The sequence below is a fragment of the Xyrauchen texanus genome, chromosome 17 (genome assembly GCF_025860055.1).
Source record: "Xyrauchen texanus isolate HMW12.3.18 chromosome 17, RBS_HiC_50CHRs, whole genome shotgun sequence".
Classification (NCBI taxonomy): domain Eukaryota; kingdom Metazoa; phylum Chordata; class Actinopteri; order Cypriniformes; family Catostomidae; genus Xyrauchen; species Xyrauchen texanus.
In genome coordinates, this window is record NC_068292.1 from 36,552,843 (window position 1) to 36,574,517 (window position 21,675).

The window sequence follows — 21,675 nt, forward strand, 5'->3', positions numbered from 1 at the left end:
CTATCCTTCACATAGCCCCATTCACAGTGAGAGTGCCAGATCCCCCTTTATTATGGACACTTTATTCCCCTTTTGAGCATTTTATGTTTAATGTTTTTCCAATGAATGCCTCTCCGTGGTCTGATGCCACACCCACCATATCTGTCTCTTGCTCAACCCGCCACAGAAAGACAACTGTTTTTGTGCATCATGCTGTACAATTTCACAAAATAGGCTCCTAATGGCAGCACTTTCACCAAAAAACTGTGAAATAGGGGGTTATGGGTAAAAAAAAAGTGCTGCTACATCTTGAAAGTGGAAACTCAACACAACTGTGAGTGCAGAAGCCATAGGCCATCCCTCTGCGCTGACCTCTAATGGGTTGGATGGTAGAACAGCCGTGCAAAGAAGCTGATAAGACAGGAGAGAGCTTCAGTGTACTTTGCTGTTTTCCAGCTCTCAGGCAAAAATGTACTGGTAAACAAACGATAAACAAACGAAAACCAAACACTAAAAACAACTGTTACCTTGTTACTGAAAGCACACAGGCAGGCAGGCATAAAAACAGACAAACAATTCACACAGAAGTGTGCACACAAAAAAGTGCTTCTGTGCGTTGGGAGAGAGCTACAGACCAGAAACATCAAGAGGGGTGTTTGTTTTTCACAAATAAGAGTTAAATGATGGATTAAAAGTGTGTGTTATGAAGACAGAAAGAGGAAACAGTTTATTGATGGCTTTGTATGTCCTTGTTAAAGGGATAGTTCATCCAAAACTTAAAATTCAGTCATTGTTTACTCATCCCTGTGTTGTTATAACCCAATATTGCTTTTTTTTTTTTTCTTAACACAAAGAGAGAAATTACAAAAAATAAATGTGTGCTCAGTGATGTCACACAATGGCAGTTTATGATGACCAATTCTTCAAGCTTTAAAAGGATGCAAAAATATAATTCAGAACTTTAATGAATTATCCCATGAGACTCAGGATTGTTATGAAAACATACAATAAGGTTTGATGATAAACAAACCAAAATCTAATGTATTATTTAGTGAAACTGTTGAATTACAGTTACTGTCCTCTGCGCGCTCCTGAGACAGCTCAAGACCAGTAGTTTACGCAGCCTGCTGGCAAAGAGGGGCGTTTTAACGAAAACACGTTTTATCTAAAAATAGTTCCACCACAGTGATACTAAAGAACAGAACACAGCTACACACAAACCAGAGAACTGAACTAATAAAACATGTCTAAAGAGTTTGTAGTCCAAGAATAGATGCATTTCTATGCCCAGCCATATTTGTTTTAAAAACTGAATATTCATTCAAACGGAAGATTGTGTAGGAAGGAATATCTGTCAGAGAAGAGAGCAATACCTCAGTGAAACATTCAGTAGGTCTGACATTCTTGGCCAAAATCATCTCTCTCAGTTTGATTGAGTACTCCGGCTAAAACATTTTTTTAAATAAGGCTGGGCATAGAAATGCATCTATTTTTGGACTACAAACTCTTCAGACATGTTTTGTAAGTTTGGTTCTCTGGTTTGTGTGCAGCTGTGTTGTGTTCTGTTCTTTAATATCACTGGGCAGACCTTTTTTTTTAGATAAACAATAAAAATGTTCACCTTTCTGTCAGAAGGCTGCATGAACTACCGGTCTCGTGCAGTCTCGTGAACGTGCAGAGGAGAGCAGCGATCCGTGAACAGTTTCACTAAATAATACATTCAATTTTGGTATGGTTTGGCTTATTATATGCATTCGTTACAATCATTAGTCTCAAGGAATAATTTATTAGACTTCTCAATTATACTTTTGTGTCCTTTTGAAGCTTTAAGATGTGGTCACCATAAACTGCCATTGTATGACATCACTGAGCACATCATTGTTTCACAATTTTTCCCTTTGTGTTAAGAAAAAGAAAGAAAGTCAAATGGTGTTATATCAACAAAGGGGTGAGTAAACAATGACTGAATTTAAATGTCTGGCCTAGTGCCAGGACTATCCTTCCTACAGCTGCCATTCTGATTGTTATAATTTCTCCCATTTGTTATTCTACGAGTGGCCCATATTCTTCTCCTTATACTGTCTCTGACTCCACTCACCCTTCTGATTGTCAAGCTCAAAGTTACTATCTTCATTTCCCCCGGTGATGGCATAAGTTACGCTGTCCCCATCAGGGTCCTTGGCGTGCACAATGGCCACCAGTGTCTCAGGACCAGCATCCTCCGAAAGGAAGGTTTTATAGCTGCAGAAAGAGGGAGAGAGAGACAGAGAGACAGACAGATTAAGCTCCGAAAATCACAGACTTACCATCTGCTTCCCCCACCAGGCCTCTGAAGTGTATCCCATGGTGCACACAAACAACTACGCAGTCCCTGCTCTGAGAAGAACCAGAGCAAATTTTTACATAAACACACACACACACACACACACACACACACACACACACACACACGTTGTGTTTCCATGTTTTATGGGGACTTTCCATAGACATAATGGTTTTTATACTGTACAAACTTTATATTCTATCCCCTAAACCTAACCCTACCCCTAAACCTAACCCTCACAGAAAACTTTCTGCATTTTTACGTTTTCAAAAAACATCATTTAGTATGATTTATAAGCTGTTTTCCTCATGGGGACCGACAAAATGTCCCCACAAGGTCAAAAATTTTGGGTTTTACTATCCTTATGAGGACATTTGGTCCCCACAAAGTGATAAATACACACTCACACACACACACACACACACACACACACACACACACACACACACACACAAACTGCTGCTCTAATGATGATACATCACCAAATCCTTTATGTCTTCTCCCAAACTCCTACCATGGGAGAAAACGTTTTTCTCAAATAGAGCACTTAGTGTGTGTGTGTTTGTGTGTGTGTAGACTTAAAAGTTCACAAGCAACACTGTAATTGTTGTCTTTTTTGCTGGTTCTGACCAAATGTCTGCCTCTCCTTCTGGCTACATTCAATAAATGATAGAGACGAACAGCACAATGGCCAACTCTTGCTCACTTCTTTTCCCCTGAAATCCCATTGTGACTCATACAACTGAGAAAGAGTGTAAAACTGGGAAGTCAATTGGGGTGGAACACAAAAAAGACAACAAAAAGTAAAAAAATGAAGAACAAAAGGCTGAAAAGACTATCTTAGACCAGCTTGCATTTCCATGCTGTTCCAGGCTGGTTTATGCAAGCTAGAGCTGGTTTATTGTTGGTTTGACTGGTATGGCAGCATATCCAGCTGTTCACCTGGTGCTTCTGGTGAAGCTGGTTTACCAGGGAAGTCTTACTGGTTAAGTTGTTTAAGAAGCCTTGTTGGGACACCAGCATCCAAAACCGAAAATATGCTGGTGACCATGGCTATGGTTCACAGAAATAGTGATGTACTGTATATAAGGAATAATGTACATTCAGCTGGTAATTATCACAAAATAAAACCAACTTGGCAATCAGGACCCACACGAAGAGGTTTTGCTAAAGGCATTTATATTCTGGTAAGAACTGTGGCTGACTGTACATTATCTGGCTTATTAAAGGGTTATTTACCAAATAAATGGGCATAAAACATTAATCTGCACTTACAGTAAATTGTTTTATTATGCAAGTAGAAAGAGACCATTCAACTAGCTCAGTTGCCTGGGATAACAGTCAATTATAAAAATTTTATATAAAAATATCCAACCGCACACTGCTGTGATTGACCAATCAGAATCAAGTATTCCAGAGAGCCGTGAATATAAAGAGATAATAAAAAAAAAATGAGGACATTAAAGAAAAGATTCATACATAGTCTGTGAAAAGACAGGGGCTTCATCATTGACATTGGCCATGCGGATGCGGATGGAGGCGGTGCCAGTGCGAGCGGGCGTTCCTTTGTCTACAGCCACTACTGTGCACTCATACAGGTGGTTGGGTCTCTCATAATCCAGCATATGACTGGGGCTCACCACTCCCTGAGAGGAGATGTCAAAGTCCATGCTCTGGATGAAGTAAGAAAGTTCTGCATTCAGGCCAGTATCACAGTCTCTCGCCAGAACTAGACAAAGAAAGACAGAAAGGGAGAAAGAACTGTGTTAACCATCAGGTCATGTTGACTAAGGGAAACAGCTAGCAATAACACAGTGGGAAATTATTGCGACGGCAACCTTGGCTGTGATATGTTCTGGGTCAGGCAAACAAATGTCAGTTCTTCATCATTTCTATGCTTTTCTCAGACAGTCGTGTTCTCATTAGATCTAGAATGTTCCAAATGGGGCAATACTTTATCATTTACAAGTCTTAATGTCACCATGTGTGTGATTTTTTTTTTTCCCAACAAAATCACAGCTAATCAAACAAATTTCAAAGTTGAGCTCAATTGACAGCATTTGTGGCATCACAGCATTTATTTTGACTCATCTCTCCTTTTCATTAAAAAAGCAAAAATCTTGGTTCCAGTGAGGCACTTACAATGGAAGTGTAACCTCACTGTAACCCTAAATTTTGCTCTTTTTTTTTAAGAAAAGGAGGGATGAGCCAAATAAATTTTTTGTAGTAATCAACATTATGCTGTCGATTCAGCTTAACTTGTATTGAACCCGGAACATTCATATAAGCTCAATTGTCAGCATTTGTGCAATTCTTCCTTCGTTTATAAAAAAAAAAAAGAAAAAAAGATTACATTAAGGCACTTAAAATGGTAGTAAATGGGGCCAGTCCATAAATATTCACATAAATACTGCTACAAATATATAGTCACAAGACGTAAACATTATCCATTTAAACATGCTTACTAACCATTAACTCGCTTACTAACCTTACCTGTGTAAAGATATATCCAATAGCAACCAAATAGTCATGCCTATTACACCTTTATCATTTAAACACCAGTAAACCCTGTAATCTGGTAAATCCTGGATTTTATCACACTAAAATAATGTAAACATGTATAATGTTTACGTCTTGTGGCTAAACACAATGAAAATAAATTAACATGGAAAAGACAAGATTTATCGGTTGCTCATCGTGCCTGGTCGGGTGATTCTAATGAACCACTGATAATAAAAATTACACTGGTGGCCAAATGTTTGGAATAATGTACAGATTTTGCTGTTTTGGAAGGAAATTGGTACTTTAATTCACCAAAGTGGCATTCAACTGATCACAAAGTATAGTCAGGACATAACTGATGTAAAAAACAGCACCATCTCTATTTGAAAAAAGTAATTTTTTATCAAATCTAGACAGGCCCCATTTCCAGCAGCCATCACTCCATCACCTCATCCTTGATTAATCACAAAAAATTGGTAATTTGGTACTAAAAAATTATTTGCCATTATATCAAACACAGTTGAAAGCTATTTGGTTCATTAAATGGAGCTTAACATTGTCTTTGTGGTTGTTTTTGAGTTGCCATAGTATTCAATAGACTACCATGTCTTAAGGTCAATATTAGGTCAAAATGGCAAAAAAAGAAACAGCTTTCTGCACTTATGATGATCTGCACTTATATAGCACTTTTTTAACCTCAGCAGTTTTCAAAGCGCTTTACAATGTGAATCATTCACCCATTCACACACACACTCACACACCAATGACGGCAGAGATGCCATGCAAGGCGCTAGCCTGCTATTGGGAGCAACTTGGTGTTCAGTGTCTTTCCCAAGGACACTTCAGCATGTGGAGTCATGTGGGCCAGGAATCAAACTGCCAACACTGCGATTAGTGACCAAAACGCTCTACCACCTGAGCCACAGCCGCCCCATTCTCTAGAAACTTGTCAGTCAGTTTTGAGGAATGAAGGCTATACAATGCTTTAAATTGCCAAAAAACTGAATATTTCATACAAAGGTGTACATACAGTCTTCAAAGACAAAGGGCAACTGGCTCTAACAAGGACAGAAAGAGATGTGGAAGGTTACAACTAAACAAGAGGATAAGTACATCAGCGTCTCTAGTTTGAGAAATAGACGCCTCACATGACCTCAGCTGACAGCTTCATTGAATTCTACCCGCTCAACACCAGTTTAATGTACAACAGTAAAGAGAAGACTCAGGGGTGCAGGCTTTATGGGAAGAATTGCAAAGAAAAAGCCAATTTTAAAACAGTAAAACAAAAAGAAAGTGTTAGAGTGGACAAAGAAACACAGACATTGGACATCAGATAATTGGAAAAGAGTGTTATGGATCTTAACCCCTTTAAACATTTGTGGGATCAGCTAGACTGTAAGGTGCGTGAGAAGTGCCCGACAAGACGGCCACATCTATTGCAAGTGCTACAGAAAATGGTGAAATGTCACCTGAGTATCTGGACAAACTGACAGCTAGAATGGCAAGGATCTGCAAAGTTGTAATTGATGCACATGGAGGATTTTTTTGATGAGAACGCTTTGGAGTAGTTTAAGAAGTTCTGAAAATGTATTTCAAATTGCAATGTCCTGACTATAAATTGTGATCAGTTGAAGGCCACTTTGGTAAATAAAAGTACCAATTTCTTTCCATAAGAGCAAAATCTGTACATTATTCCAAGCTTTTGGTCACCAGTGTATATTTTGCACCAAGAAAATGACGTGTATTTTAGGAACAATTCAGAGTTTTTGCATAATGACATTGTTTTTTATGAGAATTAAGTCCGCATTCTCATAACTGTAAATCTCATTGTAATACTGTAATACAATAATAAATGAAAATCCTATTTGAACACAATATTTCTAAATTACAATCAGCATAACTTAAATTCAGGCCAATAAATGCTACAATGATGTAAAAACATTTTTGTTACTTTTTATATTAAAACTAATTCTGCAAAACATACTTTTTCTGGATTATGGAGTAAAACATAACCTAGACATATTTTTGACCGGTGTCTTGAGATTTACCTAATTAGGGCACAGTATTACATGGGAAAAACATCTCATTTGCGGTTGTTGGACTTCTAAATGGTAAATGCTTTTTAAGTTACGCACACTGTCACATTAATGGAGCCAATATTAATTCAAACTATGTAGCAGAGGCCAGTTTATATTTTATAAATTTAAGTGCCCATCTGTTGGTGGCATGACGAAAAGCTGATGTTGACTGGAGCAGATCAAAAGTAAAAGCAGAGGAAGGCTTTGCTGTCATTAGGCCCACAGCCAAAGTCAGGGTCCTGTATCATTATACTGCAGGCAAGCTGTCATCACACCCAACCAGACAGCACACTAATTTACTATGGCACATGATGGCCCTCTAAGCTTCAAGGCAAATAGCTAGCATCCACAGATGTAGCAATATACAGCAGCAGCCTTCTTTATTTCCAGCTAGTGCCCACTCTGTCTTTCTCTCCTTTGCTTTGCTGGAGGACTTGTTGCAGCTATTGGCTGCAGGTGGGCAAGGGTGGGTGTCAGCCTCCTGCACATGTACAAACAAGTGTCAATGCATGCGGTGCACACATGTGAGGTCTTACAGTGAGGATTCACACAGAATGTTCATTAGGAAATACAAGCCCTAATATGCTGTCTCTTAAGGCTACCTATTACCATATGTAATGCATGCAGATGAGAGACCCGGGGCTAAATTAAACATACCAGTTAGGCAGCTTGGGAGGGAGAGAGAGGGGGGGCTGGTAGGCAGGTGGGCTAAGGTTGGGCAAGTTGATCCGCTGCGTGCTAAATCCTCTCAGAGAACTTTTTTGTGCGATAATTGGAGCGCACTCTGCACTTCTCTTCCTGCTAGGGCCTATTAAAAGCCGGCACCCAATTTACTGTCTAATCCCATTTTTAAGGTAAACAACAATAATAACCTTCTCTCCCTTCTACGTGGCTTTGCACAGCCGACAATTGCTGCATGTTTATGTACTTTTTTTTCCACTCAAAACAGAACATATTTAATAAGCAAATAACAGCTCCAGCTGGTGTTTGTGTGAACCTGCTGCTTTTCCATGTTGCGAGTGCGAGGAAGAGAGAGAGATGCAAAAGATAGAGAAGACACAAACAGAGACAGAAAAAGAATGTTGTTTTGTGCACAACATTAAAACAGAGAAGCTAACTGGAATCAGAGGCAGGAACTGTTCTTTTTGCATATGGCCGAAAGTGAAACGGGTGAATGAAAAGAACAGTGCATGTTTTGAATTCTCACAGCAATATGTCAACATATCTGAATTGTATAAATGCAGTTGCCATTCTAAATTTGTGCATCTCCCTCACAAAGCATGCAGTCTGACAGATCTTACCCACTTCTGTTCACTGTTTCTCTCTTTCTTCTTCATCAGACTTGTAGGCTTGGGCACAACAAAGGCTAAATTAAGGAATCGTTAATCACTGGTAATTCTGTAGAGAAGGCTTCAGATATCAAACGGTTGAATGCTGGATGAGAACGATCTCCCTGCCGCTAAGTGCACAGCTCATCAGCTTCTGTTCAATACTAAGATAACCATTTGATATGGAGATTGTTAATAAAGTCAGTCCCTATTAATTCAGAGATGAAAAGAATGTAGTTACATGCACTGGCATATGCTCAAACATATCAATCATGAATAATTAACATTGTACAGATCATGCTCACCTCTAAAGACCAACACTTCTCTAAGTAAATTTTTACATTTGTTTAAACTTTTATATATACTTTTTATATATTCTCTTTTGTATGACAAATTGCTTACTTTCCTCATTTGTAAGTCGCTTTGGATAAAAGCATCTGCTAAATAACTTTATATATAAATATAAATATATGTAAATATACTGTACATTTAATGTTGTTACCAGCTTTTGTTTTATGTTCTATTGAACAATTATATAAAAAAGTGAAGCCATGAATAACTCACCACCTCAATTCTAGGATGTTGTGGGTAGATGCCAGGGCATGACTATGTGGTTGCTAAGGCATTCTGAGTGGTTTTTGAATTGTGCTGTTTTCTAGGTGGTTGTTTAATGGCCCAAGTCAAAATACCCCTCTGATATTTTGGTCCTTAGACATGGCTAGGGTCCCTCATTCAGTCTAAGTCTATCAACAATTTTTTCCGGCATGTGAAAATCCGAGTTTCCTCAGAAGAGTAATAGCACAATTGTAATAGCATAGTTTGCAAGTTAATGTAATTCTGCTTAGAGGATAGTGTACATGTGTGTAGCTTGCTGTACTGGGAGAAGGGCTCGTGGCTTGAGGCTTGACTTGAGCTCGAATACCCCCCTCGGAATTAAAATAATTCTTAATAAATAGATAGAAGGAGAAAGGGGAAGTGGAGGAATGCCAGAAGACTCAATGGCATGTAGAGGTAAGCGGCTGTTTATATGTGCTTACTCTAGTGATGTGATAGGTTGGATTAAATGACCTTGCTCCTCCCGAACCTAGTTTATAAAACTCCATATCATTAATTTTCACAGCACAAAGACGTAGGATGAGTTGCATGCCAAGTTTAATATTTAGGGTTGGGGCTATGTTCACAAAAGTTGAGGTGATGCGTGCCTTAGTAAGCCACTAATTAGGGTTTATGAATATTTATTAAAATAACTAATGCACTCAAGCCTCTTCTCAAAGCACAACAACCGTATTTCATTTTTTAAAAAGCCTCTAAAACACCTTCAATTACAGCGATAAGATCGCAGCTGGGGCAGGTGCAGGGAGATAAACAGGTCCTCATTCCCATTAATGCTTGTGTTTAGTGGAGGAGGTCAGGCACGCTTTTTTCTCAGTCTGCCACCTGCCTCTATCAGCTGTGATTATCAGAGGTGTTGAGGCCCACACCTTTCCACATCCATGTGCCATTGTGCCGATCCCACTTCTACTGTAGAGAACTACTGAGAACCTCCGACCAGTGGTTAGTCTGTTGAAGTAGGAGGGCATAACGTGGCAAGTCAGGATGAAGAGAGAGAGGGAGAGGAAGAAAAAGAAAGAGGGAGATGGTGGCAGAACAGCTCCTGTGCCTGGTAGACACATAGCTGGCTTTGATTACAATCCATTTACCAACCAGAAAGTGCTGCGCTAAATAAATTATTTAATAATCACAGGACTGAGTTGAAGAGACAACCACCCCCATAGAGCGACCACAGCAAGAGCACCTGCCTTAAGAGCATGACCACTGGAGGAAAGAGACTTAGAGACTGAGGAAGAGACAGATACATAGATGGAGACAGACAGAGACCAACAGACAGAGGATGACACCAAAAAGCCATTTATTGTGAGAAAGCTGCTACAGAGAAAATACATACAGTATATGTGCTGTGTTCGCGGCGTACTCTTTACTCCATATACATAGTATACTCAGTAAGCAGCTTTCTCATCAGCAATGTTAATTCCCTGTGACATTAGGGGGCGGCTGTGGTGGTAGAGCGGGTCGGCCGCTAATCTCAGGGTTGGCAGTTCGATTCCCGGCCCACATGACTCTAAATGCTGAAGTGTCCTTGGGCAAGACACTGAACACCAAGTTGTTCCCAATGGCAGGCTAGTGCCTTGCATGGCAGCTCTGACATCATTGGTGTGTGAGTGTCTGATTGTGTGTGTGAATGGGTGAATGAGTCACAGTGTAAAGCGCTTTGAAAACCGCTGAGGTTAAAAAAGTGCTATATAAGTGCAGACCATTTACCATTTTACACTGGTGTAAAAAAGAACACATCGTCTGAGTGCGACTTCACAATTTTTTTCTTAACTTTAATATCCAATTGTACTTCAGTTGCTGCTGTGTTTGTTTCCTTAACTTTCCATTGCAACATGCCATGGCATTGAACTGCAATTGTGGCATTTCCCTCTTATGTCACACTCCGGGATTCCCCCGGAGCACTTGGGCACTCTTCAATAACAAATAAGAACTCTGCTGTAGTGAGAATCACCCTGGCACCAATTGAAATGAACTGGGCCTCACACAAGACACCAAAGTATGTGGTGATTTTTGATCACACTTCACTTAAGGTGTATGTGGGGGCCCGTGGCACAGTGGACATCATCAACCTGGTGGTACTGGAACAATTCATCTCACAGCATCATCATGGTATGGCCATGTGGGCCCAGTGCCACCACATGGCCTCGCTGGAGGAGGCCATCCAACTGGCCAAATACTACATGACGGCATTTCCAGGAGGCAGCGATCCAGAATATCTTTCTTCTCTCTCTCCTATATCTCAATATAGAAGATCGGTTGGGTGCGGCTCAATTTTATTCAACACTGGATTTAACAAGGGCAGATCCCTTTAACTCCATTCTCCCAAGAAAAACAGCGTTTTCCACAATGTTAGGTTTACACCAATTTGTGAATCTTCTGTTCGGTTAGTTCAGGCCCCTCACTATGTTCCAGCATCTCATGGATAAAATTCTCAGATCACATACAGAATATGCCACCGCTAATTTTGATGATATCGTCATTTACATTAATGATTGGCGGCGGCACATGCAACATCTGAGAACTGAGAACATCTGAGGGTGAGGCTCATGGCCAACTCAAAGAAGTGTGCAATTGGGCAGGTGGAAGTTCGGTATCTGGGGTTCCACTTGGGTCATAGGCAGGTGTGACCCCAATTTAACAAAACCACAGAGATCGCGGCTTGCCCGAGGCTCAAGACCAAAAAGTAGGTGAGGCAGTTCCTGGGACTGGCTGGCTACTACTGAAGGTTTGTGCCTAGTTACTCTGACGTCACCAGGCCACTGACTGATCTTTCTAGAAACGGGGCACCCGATCCGGTCCAGTGGATGGAGTCGTTCACCCTCTGCTCAGATAATGCCCCAATCTAATGGCTCCACTATATGAAGGATACCAACGTGCAGATCACCCGTTGGTTCCTGGCACTTCAGCCATTCAAATTTGAGGTGATCCACAGACCCGGGTGCAGATGGCTGTCGATGATTTTCTCTCCCGAAATGGGGGAGGAGTTGGCAGACCGGAGATTTCTCTGGCCTGAGTCGGGTGGTGGGGGTATGTATGGATGGGTGCGTGATCATGTGTCTGTGAACAAACATGTTCTGTGAACAAAAATGAAGTGGGTGTGTTACAGTTGGTAAACGTTTTGTGTAGACTTCCACAAGTTTCTCAAAATAAGTTGCTAGAATTTTGGCCCATTCCTCCAGACAGAACTGAGTCAGGTTTGTAGGGCTTGTACATGCTTTTCAGTTCTGCCCGCTAATTATTTATCAGACTGAGGTCAGGGCTTTGTGATGGCCACTCCAATGCCTTGAATTTGTTGTCCTTAAGCCAAATTAGGAGGTATGCTTGGGGTCATTGTCCATTTGGAAGACTCATTTGTGACCAAGCTTTAACTTCCTGGCTGCTGTCTTGAGATTTTCCTTCCTCATGATGCCATCTATTTTGTGAAGTGCACCAGTCCTTTCTGCAGCAAAGCACCCCCACAACATGAATACTCAGTGAGTATTGATGCTGACTACCACACCTGGAGCCGCGAGTTCGAATCCAGGGCATGCTGAGAGACTCCAGCCAGGTCTCCTATGCAACCAAATTGGCACGGTTGCTAGGGAGGGTAGAGTCACATGGGGTAAACTCCTCGTGGTCGCAATTAGTGGTTCTCGCTCTCGATGGGGCACGTGGTGAGTTGTGCATGGATCACGGAGAGTAGCATGAGTCTCCACATGCAGAGTCTACGCAGTGTCATGCACAATGAGCCATGTGATAAGATGCATGGACTGGCTGTCTCAGAAGCGGAGGCAACTGAGATTTGTCGAGGGCCTACTATGTAGTGGGAATTGGGTATTGAAATTTGTGCAAAAAGTAGAAGAAAAAAAAAGAACACAGTGCACCAGTCAGAAGCTAATTTGCTAATTGTTTAAAGGCTTGACATTATTTTCTGGAATTTACCAAGCAGCTTAAAAGCACAATTAACTTGTACGTAGACTTCTGACCCACTGGAATTGTAATATAGTCAATTAAAAGTGAAACAATCTGTCTGTAATTGTTGGAAAAATTACTTGTGTCACGCACAAAGTACATGTCCTAAATGACCTGCCAAAACTATAGTTTGCTAATCTGAAATCTGTGGAGTGGTTAAAAAAGGAGTTTTAATGATTCAATCTACGTATATGTAAACTTCTGACTTCAACTGTATAATGTAACATTTATATTTGAAACCTTTTTTTGTGCACATTATACAGCACACAATAATTTATGTCTTTTTTAATAAATACATAAAAATACAGGGAATAATATGTATTGATTAATTGAGAAATAATCAAAGATTAATGGAATATTAAAACAATCGTTAGTTGCAGACCAAGCATGTTGACCTTCTTTCTCTTAATCCCTTAAACATTGTAAAGAAGTTGTTTACATGATGGTTCAGAATGCTGCTTTCTGCAGAAACCTTGGAATAAGCCGGTTTATGAAGTGCATCTAAATGAGGTCAATGAGAGTGGAACACAGATAGAGAGAGGAGCAGAATTGGTGTGTTATGTTTCTCTGTTTTGCATAAAATGTATTTGTTGTGAGTGGGTCATCTCTATGAAGTATTACATTACTAATCTCCATAAACTTCTAATGACATACACATACTCACCCTGCAGTAGGGAGGTACCAGGAGGAGTGGTCTCAAGAACATTGTCCCGACTGTAAATAGAGTGTATAAACTCTGGCGTGCAGTCATTCTCATCTGTGATGTGAATTACCATCTACAAAAAAATTAAAATGAGAAAGAGACATTATTTTGAGGACAGATATGGAAAAATGATGGGTTAGAGTGTGGTCATACTTGTCTTTTTCTCTTTCTATGTGGCCAGTTGCAAACAAATGTGGGAGTAAGAAAGAGGGATAGCATTAAAAAGAGAAGCCAAAGCAGTGGCACAAGCCACTGAATGCAAACGTGACCAACCACCCCACACACACACACACACACACACACACATAAACCACAGTCAAACTCAGTATGTACAGCCCTTTCTGTGCCTGGTCTCAGACGAAGCTCAGATGATAGTAAATTAGCTTATGGAAAATATATTCTCTCTGTGCAGCGATATGGGAGCATTCAGACAAAATACTGGCACAGGATTTGACTTTGACCGAACAGAGAGAAAGGAGAAGCAGGATGAGTGTTCTCAGTGGGACTTTAGTCATGGTGAAGGTTGAGTCCCACAGCAGAGCTTATCTCAGAGGAACAGCCCTGCCAAGAGGGTGAAAAGGTTTCTTACACATACACATACAGCACGTTACTGTTCATAAAGCTCTGAAGCAGTCAGACCAGTGCCTAAAATCTGTGTAGCTCTGTTCTATGGAATATTTTTTCTCTGCAACCTTCCCTCAGAATTTGCTTTCTGGTGGGAAACTTATGTGTCTGTTTCATAACTGCTGGGGGTTGAATATGACAGTAATGAGTGTGGTGTCTGCTGTTGAAGGAGTATTACAGCTAACAACAACAACAGGGGTTGAAGAGAGATGAAGGAGCTCAGAGTAGTCTCATCTTTATTTAATAATTTGTCTCACGCTAAGAAGACAGATACTTGCTCTTCTTTTCTCATCTTATTTTGTCTGGTTTCTTCTCTGATAGTCTCCTCTCATCTCTTCATGTCTCGTCTCATCACATTGCATTCAATTTCATCTTCACCTCATCTTGCCTCATCTCACCTCTTCTAGTCTCATATCATCACATCTAGTCTCATCTTGTCTTGTCTCATTTAGTTTTGTCTCATCTCTTCGTCCATTCATATCTCTTCTAGTCTTGTCTCATCTCATTTCTTTGTTTAATCTTATCTCATCTCATCTTATCTCATCTCTTTTAGTCTCATCTCACTTCTTCGAGTTTTGCCTCATCTAATGTCTTTTTGCCTTATCTAATTCTTTCTAGATTTGCCTCATCTCATCTCATCTCATCTCATCTCATCTCATCTCATCCCTTTCCTTCTCTAATTTTGTTTCATGTCTTTTCATCTCCTCTCTCTTCTAGTCTCATCTTATTTCTTCTAGTTTTGTCTCATCTCATCTCATCTCTTCTAGTCTCATCCAGTTTCTTCAAGTTTTGTTTTCTCTCATCTCATATCTTCTCTTTTTTTCTAGTTTTATCTTGTCTCATCTCATCTAATCCCTTCTCTTCTAGTTTTGTCTCTCTTCTCATTTCTTCTTGTTATTCACTGTCCAGCCAAAACATTATGACCACTCAAAGGTGAAGCAAATAACATGAATTATATCCTAACAAGGGCGCATGTCAAGGTCTGAGAAGATTAGATGTTAAGTGAACAATAATTTCTCGTAATCGGTGACAGGGTGTTGGGTGCCCAAGGCTCATCGATGCGTGAGGGCAACAAAGGCTATTCCATCTGGTCCAAACAGACAGGAGGTCTACAGTGGCACAAGACAAGTCAAATACATTTTTTTTATGATGGTTACGGGAGGAATGTGTCACAACACACAGTGCATCGCACCCTGCTGCCTATAGGGGCTGCGTGGAAGCAGACCGGTCAGAGTGCCCATGTTGACCCCTGTCCACCGTCAAAAGTGCCTACATTAGGCATGCGAGCAATGGAACTGGACCTTGGAGCAGTGGAAGAAGGTCGCCTGGTCCGATGAGTCCCTTTTTCAACTAAATTACATGGACAGCCGTGTATGTGTGTGCCGTTTATCAGGGGAAGTGATGGCAACAGGATGCACTGTGGGAAGACGACAAGCCATGGAGGGAGTGTGATGCTTTGTGCAATGTTTTGCTGGGAAATCCTTGGTCTGGCCATTCATGTGGATGTCAGTTGGACTCGTGCCACCTATCTAAACACTGTTGCAGACCAGGCACACCCCTTCATGGCAATGGTATTCCCTAATGGCAGTGGCCTCATTCAGCAGGATAATACACCCTGCCACTCTGCACACATTGTTCAGAAATGGTTTCAGGAACATTTTGTCCAAGGTGTTGCCCTGGCCTGCAAATTCCCCAGATCTCAATCAAACATGGGATGTGCTGGACCAACAAGTCCAATCCACGGTGGCTCCACCTAGCAACTTTCAGGACTTGAAGGATCTGCTGCTAATGTCTTGGTGCCAGATACCACAGGACACCTTCAGGGGTCTAGTAGAGTTCATGCCTCATCATGGCGTTGCTGTTTTGGTGGCACGCGGAGGACCAACAGCATGTTAGGAAGGTGATAATGATGTTTTTGGCTTATCAGTGTATTTTCTCATCAACAATTCTCTTTTAGTCTTATCTAATTTCTTCTAGTTTTCTAGTTTCTTTCTTTTCCTCTCATCTCATCTTATCTCTTCTCTTTTCATCTAATCCCTTCTCGTCTAGTTTTGTCTCATCTCATCTCATCTCATCTCATCATCAATTCTCTTATAGTCTCATCTCATTTAATCTCTTATATTCTGATCTAATTTCTTCTTGTTTTGTTTTCTCATCTAATCTCTTCTAGTCTCATCTCATGTCTTATAGTTTTGTTTTCTCTCATCTCATTCCATATATTCTAGTTTTGTCTTGTCTCACCTCTTTTCTTCTCTTCTCCTCACTTCTAGTCTGATCTCATTTCTTCAAGTTTTGTCTCGTCTCATCTCATATTTTCTCCACTCATCTCATCTCTTAATAGTCACATCTCATCTTGTTGTGTCTCTTCTCTTTTAGTCTCATCTCATCTCTTTTATTTCCTCTCATCTCATCTAGGCTCTCTCCTCGGCATGTCTCTTGTCTAATTTCATCTTTTGTTGTCTTGCCTCTTCTTGTCTCTTCTCTAATTTGCTATCCCTTTTCTTTTTTTCTACTCTCATTTTCTATCCACTGATCTAGTCTCGTCTCTTCGTTCTTGCCTGCCCTTTGAGAAGAGTCATCTTCACAGATGGTGTAATCATTTGGCAGGGGGCAGTGTCTCTGACAAGTGTCTAAAATGTGTGTGTGACTGGTGCTGGCACAAGCACTGTTACACATCATTGTTTCTCAGCCAAGTCCATCAAGGCGACTCAATTAATGTGGAAGAACTTCTGCCAAACAAAGAAGATCAACATGGAATAATAATAGTGTGAGCAACACAGACACAAACAGATGGATGCACTGACCTCTCTTATAACATCAATAACAATACATCAAATCTTTGTCACCTGCCTTTAGCTTTGTCACATAATGTCAGCTGACATGAAAAAACACACACACACACACACACACACACACACACACACACACACACACACACACACACATTGTGGCATGTTGGATGGCCTCATCTAACTGTGTGTTAGTTTGTCTATGTGTCTGTGTATGTCTTTATGCATATACTGTTTGTTATCTGTTATAATGCCTTAAGTGTGTAAAAAAAAAAAGTTAAATTGTATCAGGGCTGGATATGGAGAAAGATTGACAACAATGCGTACATGCACACTACAGACCATTTCAAGACGATTTAAGAAAGTGACATCTTTTTGTTCCTTTAACAATTCCTGCTTGTTGTTGGACTCAGACTTTGTTCAAAATGGCATAAATCACCCTCCGAAGGGCACTTTGAAGGGAGAACAATCATGAATCATGCTGTAAGATTGCTTCAAACAGAATTTCCAATAAAAATGACTTATAATGTGAGTCCTGAATGACCATCATTTTTGAGCCAAACACCTTTTAGCCTTTTCAAAGCTCTCAGAGTGGATGGTAAAGTCTTCGAAGGGAATAGGGATGATCACTTCGGAATGGAACGCCACTTCGGAATGGAACACACCCTCATTTAAAACAACAGTGGGAGGCACTACAATCATAGTGACTTTAACACAATTAACTAATACGATTGTCATAAAATATTATTAAAATGTGGGCTATGCTATTTGGTGGCTGGATGCTCCCTGGATGCCTCGAACTAACAGAAATGAAAGAGTTTAGATCTCTGAAAAAGCAATGAAAAATGTACTTATGAACCGCTTCTGTGAAGTGAGAGCTTGATAAGTGCAGTAATAACAACTGTAGCACACATCTTATCTCTGGTAGGTGAACAATGTTCATACCAACTAATTTCATGTTTGATAGGTAGAGCTCTGAAAGTGACTATAGATCAGTACCATTATAATGAATGAAGCTGCGCAAGTAATTTATTATTACATTTAGCAGACACTTTTATCCTAAACAACAAATTAGGAACACAAAAACATAAATCCTTAACTTGTCCACAGGTCACGCAGGCAGCTTCATTGAACGGCTTCATTGATTATAATAGGAGTTCTCCAATATGTCTGAGCTCTCTGCTGAAGTAATAATTGTGAGCAGTCTGAACTATGATACAGTTTTATCACCTCTCTTGGGTAGATGATCAGCATCAGCAACACGTCTAGATAAGTCACTTCAGGTGAACGTTTGAGGTTATTTGAGAAAATGTGTTAACTTGGAGCCTTATTTAAAGGATCCATCAATGATGCGCTTCAGAAATAGTAAAGTCCTTTGTAATTTTTTACATGCTTGAAACGGTCTATACATGCCACCATAATGTCAAGCACCAACAACAGGTGTCTCTTCTTTAGTTCTGTTAATTAATACAGTGTACATGTATGGGGAAAATGTCAGTCAATGTGTGTGTGCTTATTTCAAATGTTTAATTTGCTGAACAATCATAGATAATAAATGAGACAATTGTTGTCACAGTAAGATTATAGAGCTATAAAATTAATGTGTATAGCATAGCATGGATCATTTAGATTAATCTGAAAATAGCTCTTTTTGTGGACATCCTCAAAGGGAGAAATTTATAAAAGACTTTAAAATCTTTTCAATCACTTTAAAAATGATTTGTTGCAGTGAAAAAGTTGAAGTGAACATTTCTATGTGTGTACCTCTGCAATGTTGCTAAGCCCTGTATCTGGCTCGGATGCTCTGACTTGCAGGTGGTGCAGATGTTGCCCACTCTCATAGTCCACGGTACGCGTCAGACTGAGAGCGCCGCTCTCCTGGTTTATGCTGAAAAGGTTTCCTGGGTTGACCAAAAGCATATAGGACAACACCTTCCTCTGGAATGAGATAGCCTTGACCATCGTCACCCTACATACAAACACAAACACACATAGGAAATAGAATCAAAGCAAGGGGCGACTTTTTTTGTTTTTTTACAGAATTGTTTTAGAGGAAGCTGTAGTTTGTTTCATAACCCAGTGAGCTAGACAGCATTTTAAGGCATCATAGGCAAGCTCATCGATGTGATTTTAATTTGAGATTTTATTTTGCCGGAGCTTTTATTTTGAAGTGTTTCTGCATTGATTTGGAACTCTGACATTATGACAGTAGATTCTCAATCCGGAAAAGTTGGTGCCTACGTGACTCAAATTGATTATTAAACCACAAAAGGCTGCAATTTTAATTAAATAAATATGTAGTCGTATGTGCCTCGTGCACATCCCTCTGCCTGCTGTCATATGCTGCAAACAGAGCACGCAATGCTCATGATTGTGTTCCCCATGTTTGGGTCAAGGAGCTCTGGCTTCACACATTCACAAGGGCTCACATATAATAATAAAACATATTGCAAAACATGCAAACTATATATGTATCTCATTAAATCGCAGCTTTTGCTGTTTAATAATCTCACTAGAACATAACACGATTTTAATTTGTGCGCTGAATATTTACGTAATGACATTTATATATCAGGTACGTTTTTTGGTATCGGACCCAATTCCGATACCAGTATCTGTATCGGGACATCCCGAGTGAAAATCATCCAAGATGCCGGAAGAGTGGACCAAATAATGACCAAAAAGCAGTTCACTCTAATTAATGTTGAGCTGTTTTTTTCAAGATTTTGCATGCCATGTATTTTTATGCTTATCAGAGTATTGCCATATGATTTGAGCAACACGTTAACATTAACTCTATTAGAATCTATTTTGAATCGAGTCTTCCTTGTGCCTCGTATAAGGAGTGCTATTTGTGTGCCGCCTATGTCAAGTGTTCCAAACCAGTCACATGTGAGGTTTCATTTATGAGGATGCTGCCATAACAGGCAGCTGCCTATGTAGGCCAGTGTTTCCCAAACTTTTTTCTGCCACGGCACACATTTTATGACTAAAAAATTCTACACATAATCCCATATAAACTAACCATCATCAATATTTTTCCTTTACAAGGAAAGGAAAAATTTCTTGTTGCTTAGTACTCTCAAAGACATTATTGGTGAAGCAAAAACATGTGTGTGAAAAACACTTTGGTGTAAAGTGCCGTCACTTCATAGACTTCAATGTATTCTGAATGTATTCTGCAGCGCTGACGTGAGTCATGTAAAAGACCCTTAATGCGTATAAATATCAGTATCTTTTGCACATTAATCATTGCTCTTCACAATCACAAAAGTGACCGATTATGGTTTCAAAACAGCACATTTCTCAGTAAGGTGAGGAGTTTGTATCCCTTAAATTATTTATTTTTTTCATGCGTTTATTTATTTTGTGGAATTTGATAATTTTCTAAGGCACACCTGACAATCTTTCACGGCACATTAGTGCGTCGTGGCACAGTGGTTGGGAAACACTGATGTAGGCATACCACAATGTTTTGGAGTAGAGCTATTGTCTCTACACTTACAAATGGGAAATAATACATCTGGCAAAACTCAGTGGTTCTTTGTGGCTCTCTTCCTATGTAATCCCCCCGCTCTCTGTGATTAGCTGTCCTCTCCTCCTTCACACAGATTATTATGCTCTGTTCTGTGCCAGTGCCCAGAGGGGGAAGTTCAGACACAGCTCTTCATGTGTATCCAGAAGTTTCTTTTAATAAATATTTGAATTTGAACACGCTTTCAAATTTAGCGCCTGGGGACACGAATGATGCATCTGTGTTCCCCTTCTCTGCCACAACCCCCTCTATTCCTCTGTCCCCCCTCTCTCAACCTCCACTTTTCCTCCGGGCCATTTTTTTTTATGCAACTGATGACACATAATGGTTGAGACTTGCCACATTGACACAGTCGCTCCTTTACCCTCTAATGAGCAGCAAATTTGAAATCATCTTACAAGCAAACACACCCACAAACACACAGCTTCCTGTACTCACGCTTGGCCCACCCCAGTACTCTCTGGGACGTAGATGGTGTAGGTGGTGTTGGTGAACTGAGGGGGCCGGAAGCCAGCCAGTATGAACACAGAGGCGTGAGGACCCTTCCTGCCCCGCGAATCCATGGCCTGGACGGACAGGGTGTACACCTTACTGGGCGTCAGAGGTCGCCCTGTGGTTTTCACTTCCCCTGTGGTTCGGTCTACTTCAAATGAATCTTCGCTACCTGTCAAAAAATAAACAAATATTTTATGTTATTATAACTAAAAATGTACACAAGTTATGTAAAGTCAGGTACACACTGCGCAATTTTTTCTTTCTTTTACAATTGTTGCTTGACTGATTGTACGATATGACCTTAGCAAGATCTTGTGTAAAAGCCAAGACAGACTGTGACATCACTGGTCTTAAATGTCAGATTGTATCGTCATTGACACACACAAATGTAAATGGTACTGCATGAACCCAAGCAAGCCAGGTTAATATTGGAAACATTTTTGTTGGAAAAAAAAAAGTAGTGGGAGTGTTTAGAGTCTTTTGTGGCTGAGCAACTAGGGAATTTATGCTTATTCTTCTGAGCAAACTTCGGGAAAGTTTAGTGGTACAATCATAATGCAAAGGGAAAACAAGTTATTTATGTTGAAGATCATATACAGTAGAAACTAAACTGATGTTTAACCAAATGTCACCCTCTCTCTTTCACATACATACGTCATTGGATGGCAGGACTGCAACCCAAAAAATTGGATCTCTTTCAGAACTGTGGGGAAGGCTAAAATTAATCGGTGACGCATTTCACACTAAGTGCTCAAA

At 40.2% G+C, this 21,675-nt stretch overlaps 1 protein-coding gene across 1 annotated transcript in view; it reads right to left on the reverse strand.

Moving 5' to 3' along the window:
- Positions 1-21,675, reverse strand: part of LOC127658027 (neural-cadherin-like) — a 177,180-nt gene that overhangs the window by 70,540 nt on the left and 84,965 nt on the right. Inside the window, exons 3-7 of the mRNA XM_052147094.1 lie at positions 20,863-21,088; positions 18,654-18,858; positions 13,438-13,549; positions 3,782-4,031; positions 2,078-2,220 (exon numbers count right to left, since the gene is read on the reverse strand). Coding sequence (XP_052003054.1) covers positions 2,078-2,220; positions 3,782-4,031; positions 13,438-13,549; positions 18,654-18,858; positions 20,863-21,088 — 936 coding nt within the window. The remainder of the gene's footprint in view (positions 1-2,077; positions 2,221-3,781; positions 4,032-13,437; positions 13,550-18,653; positions 18,859-20,862; positions 21,089-21,675) is intronic.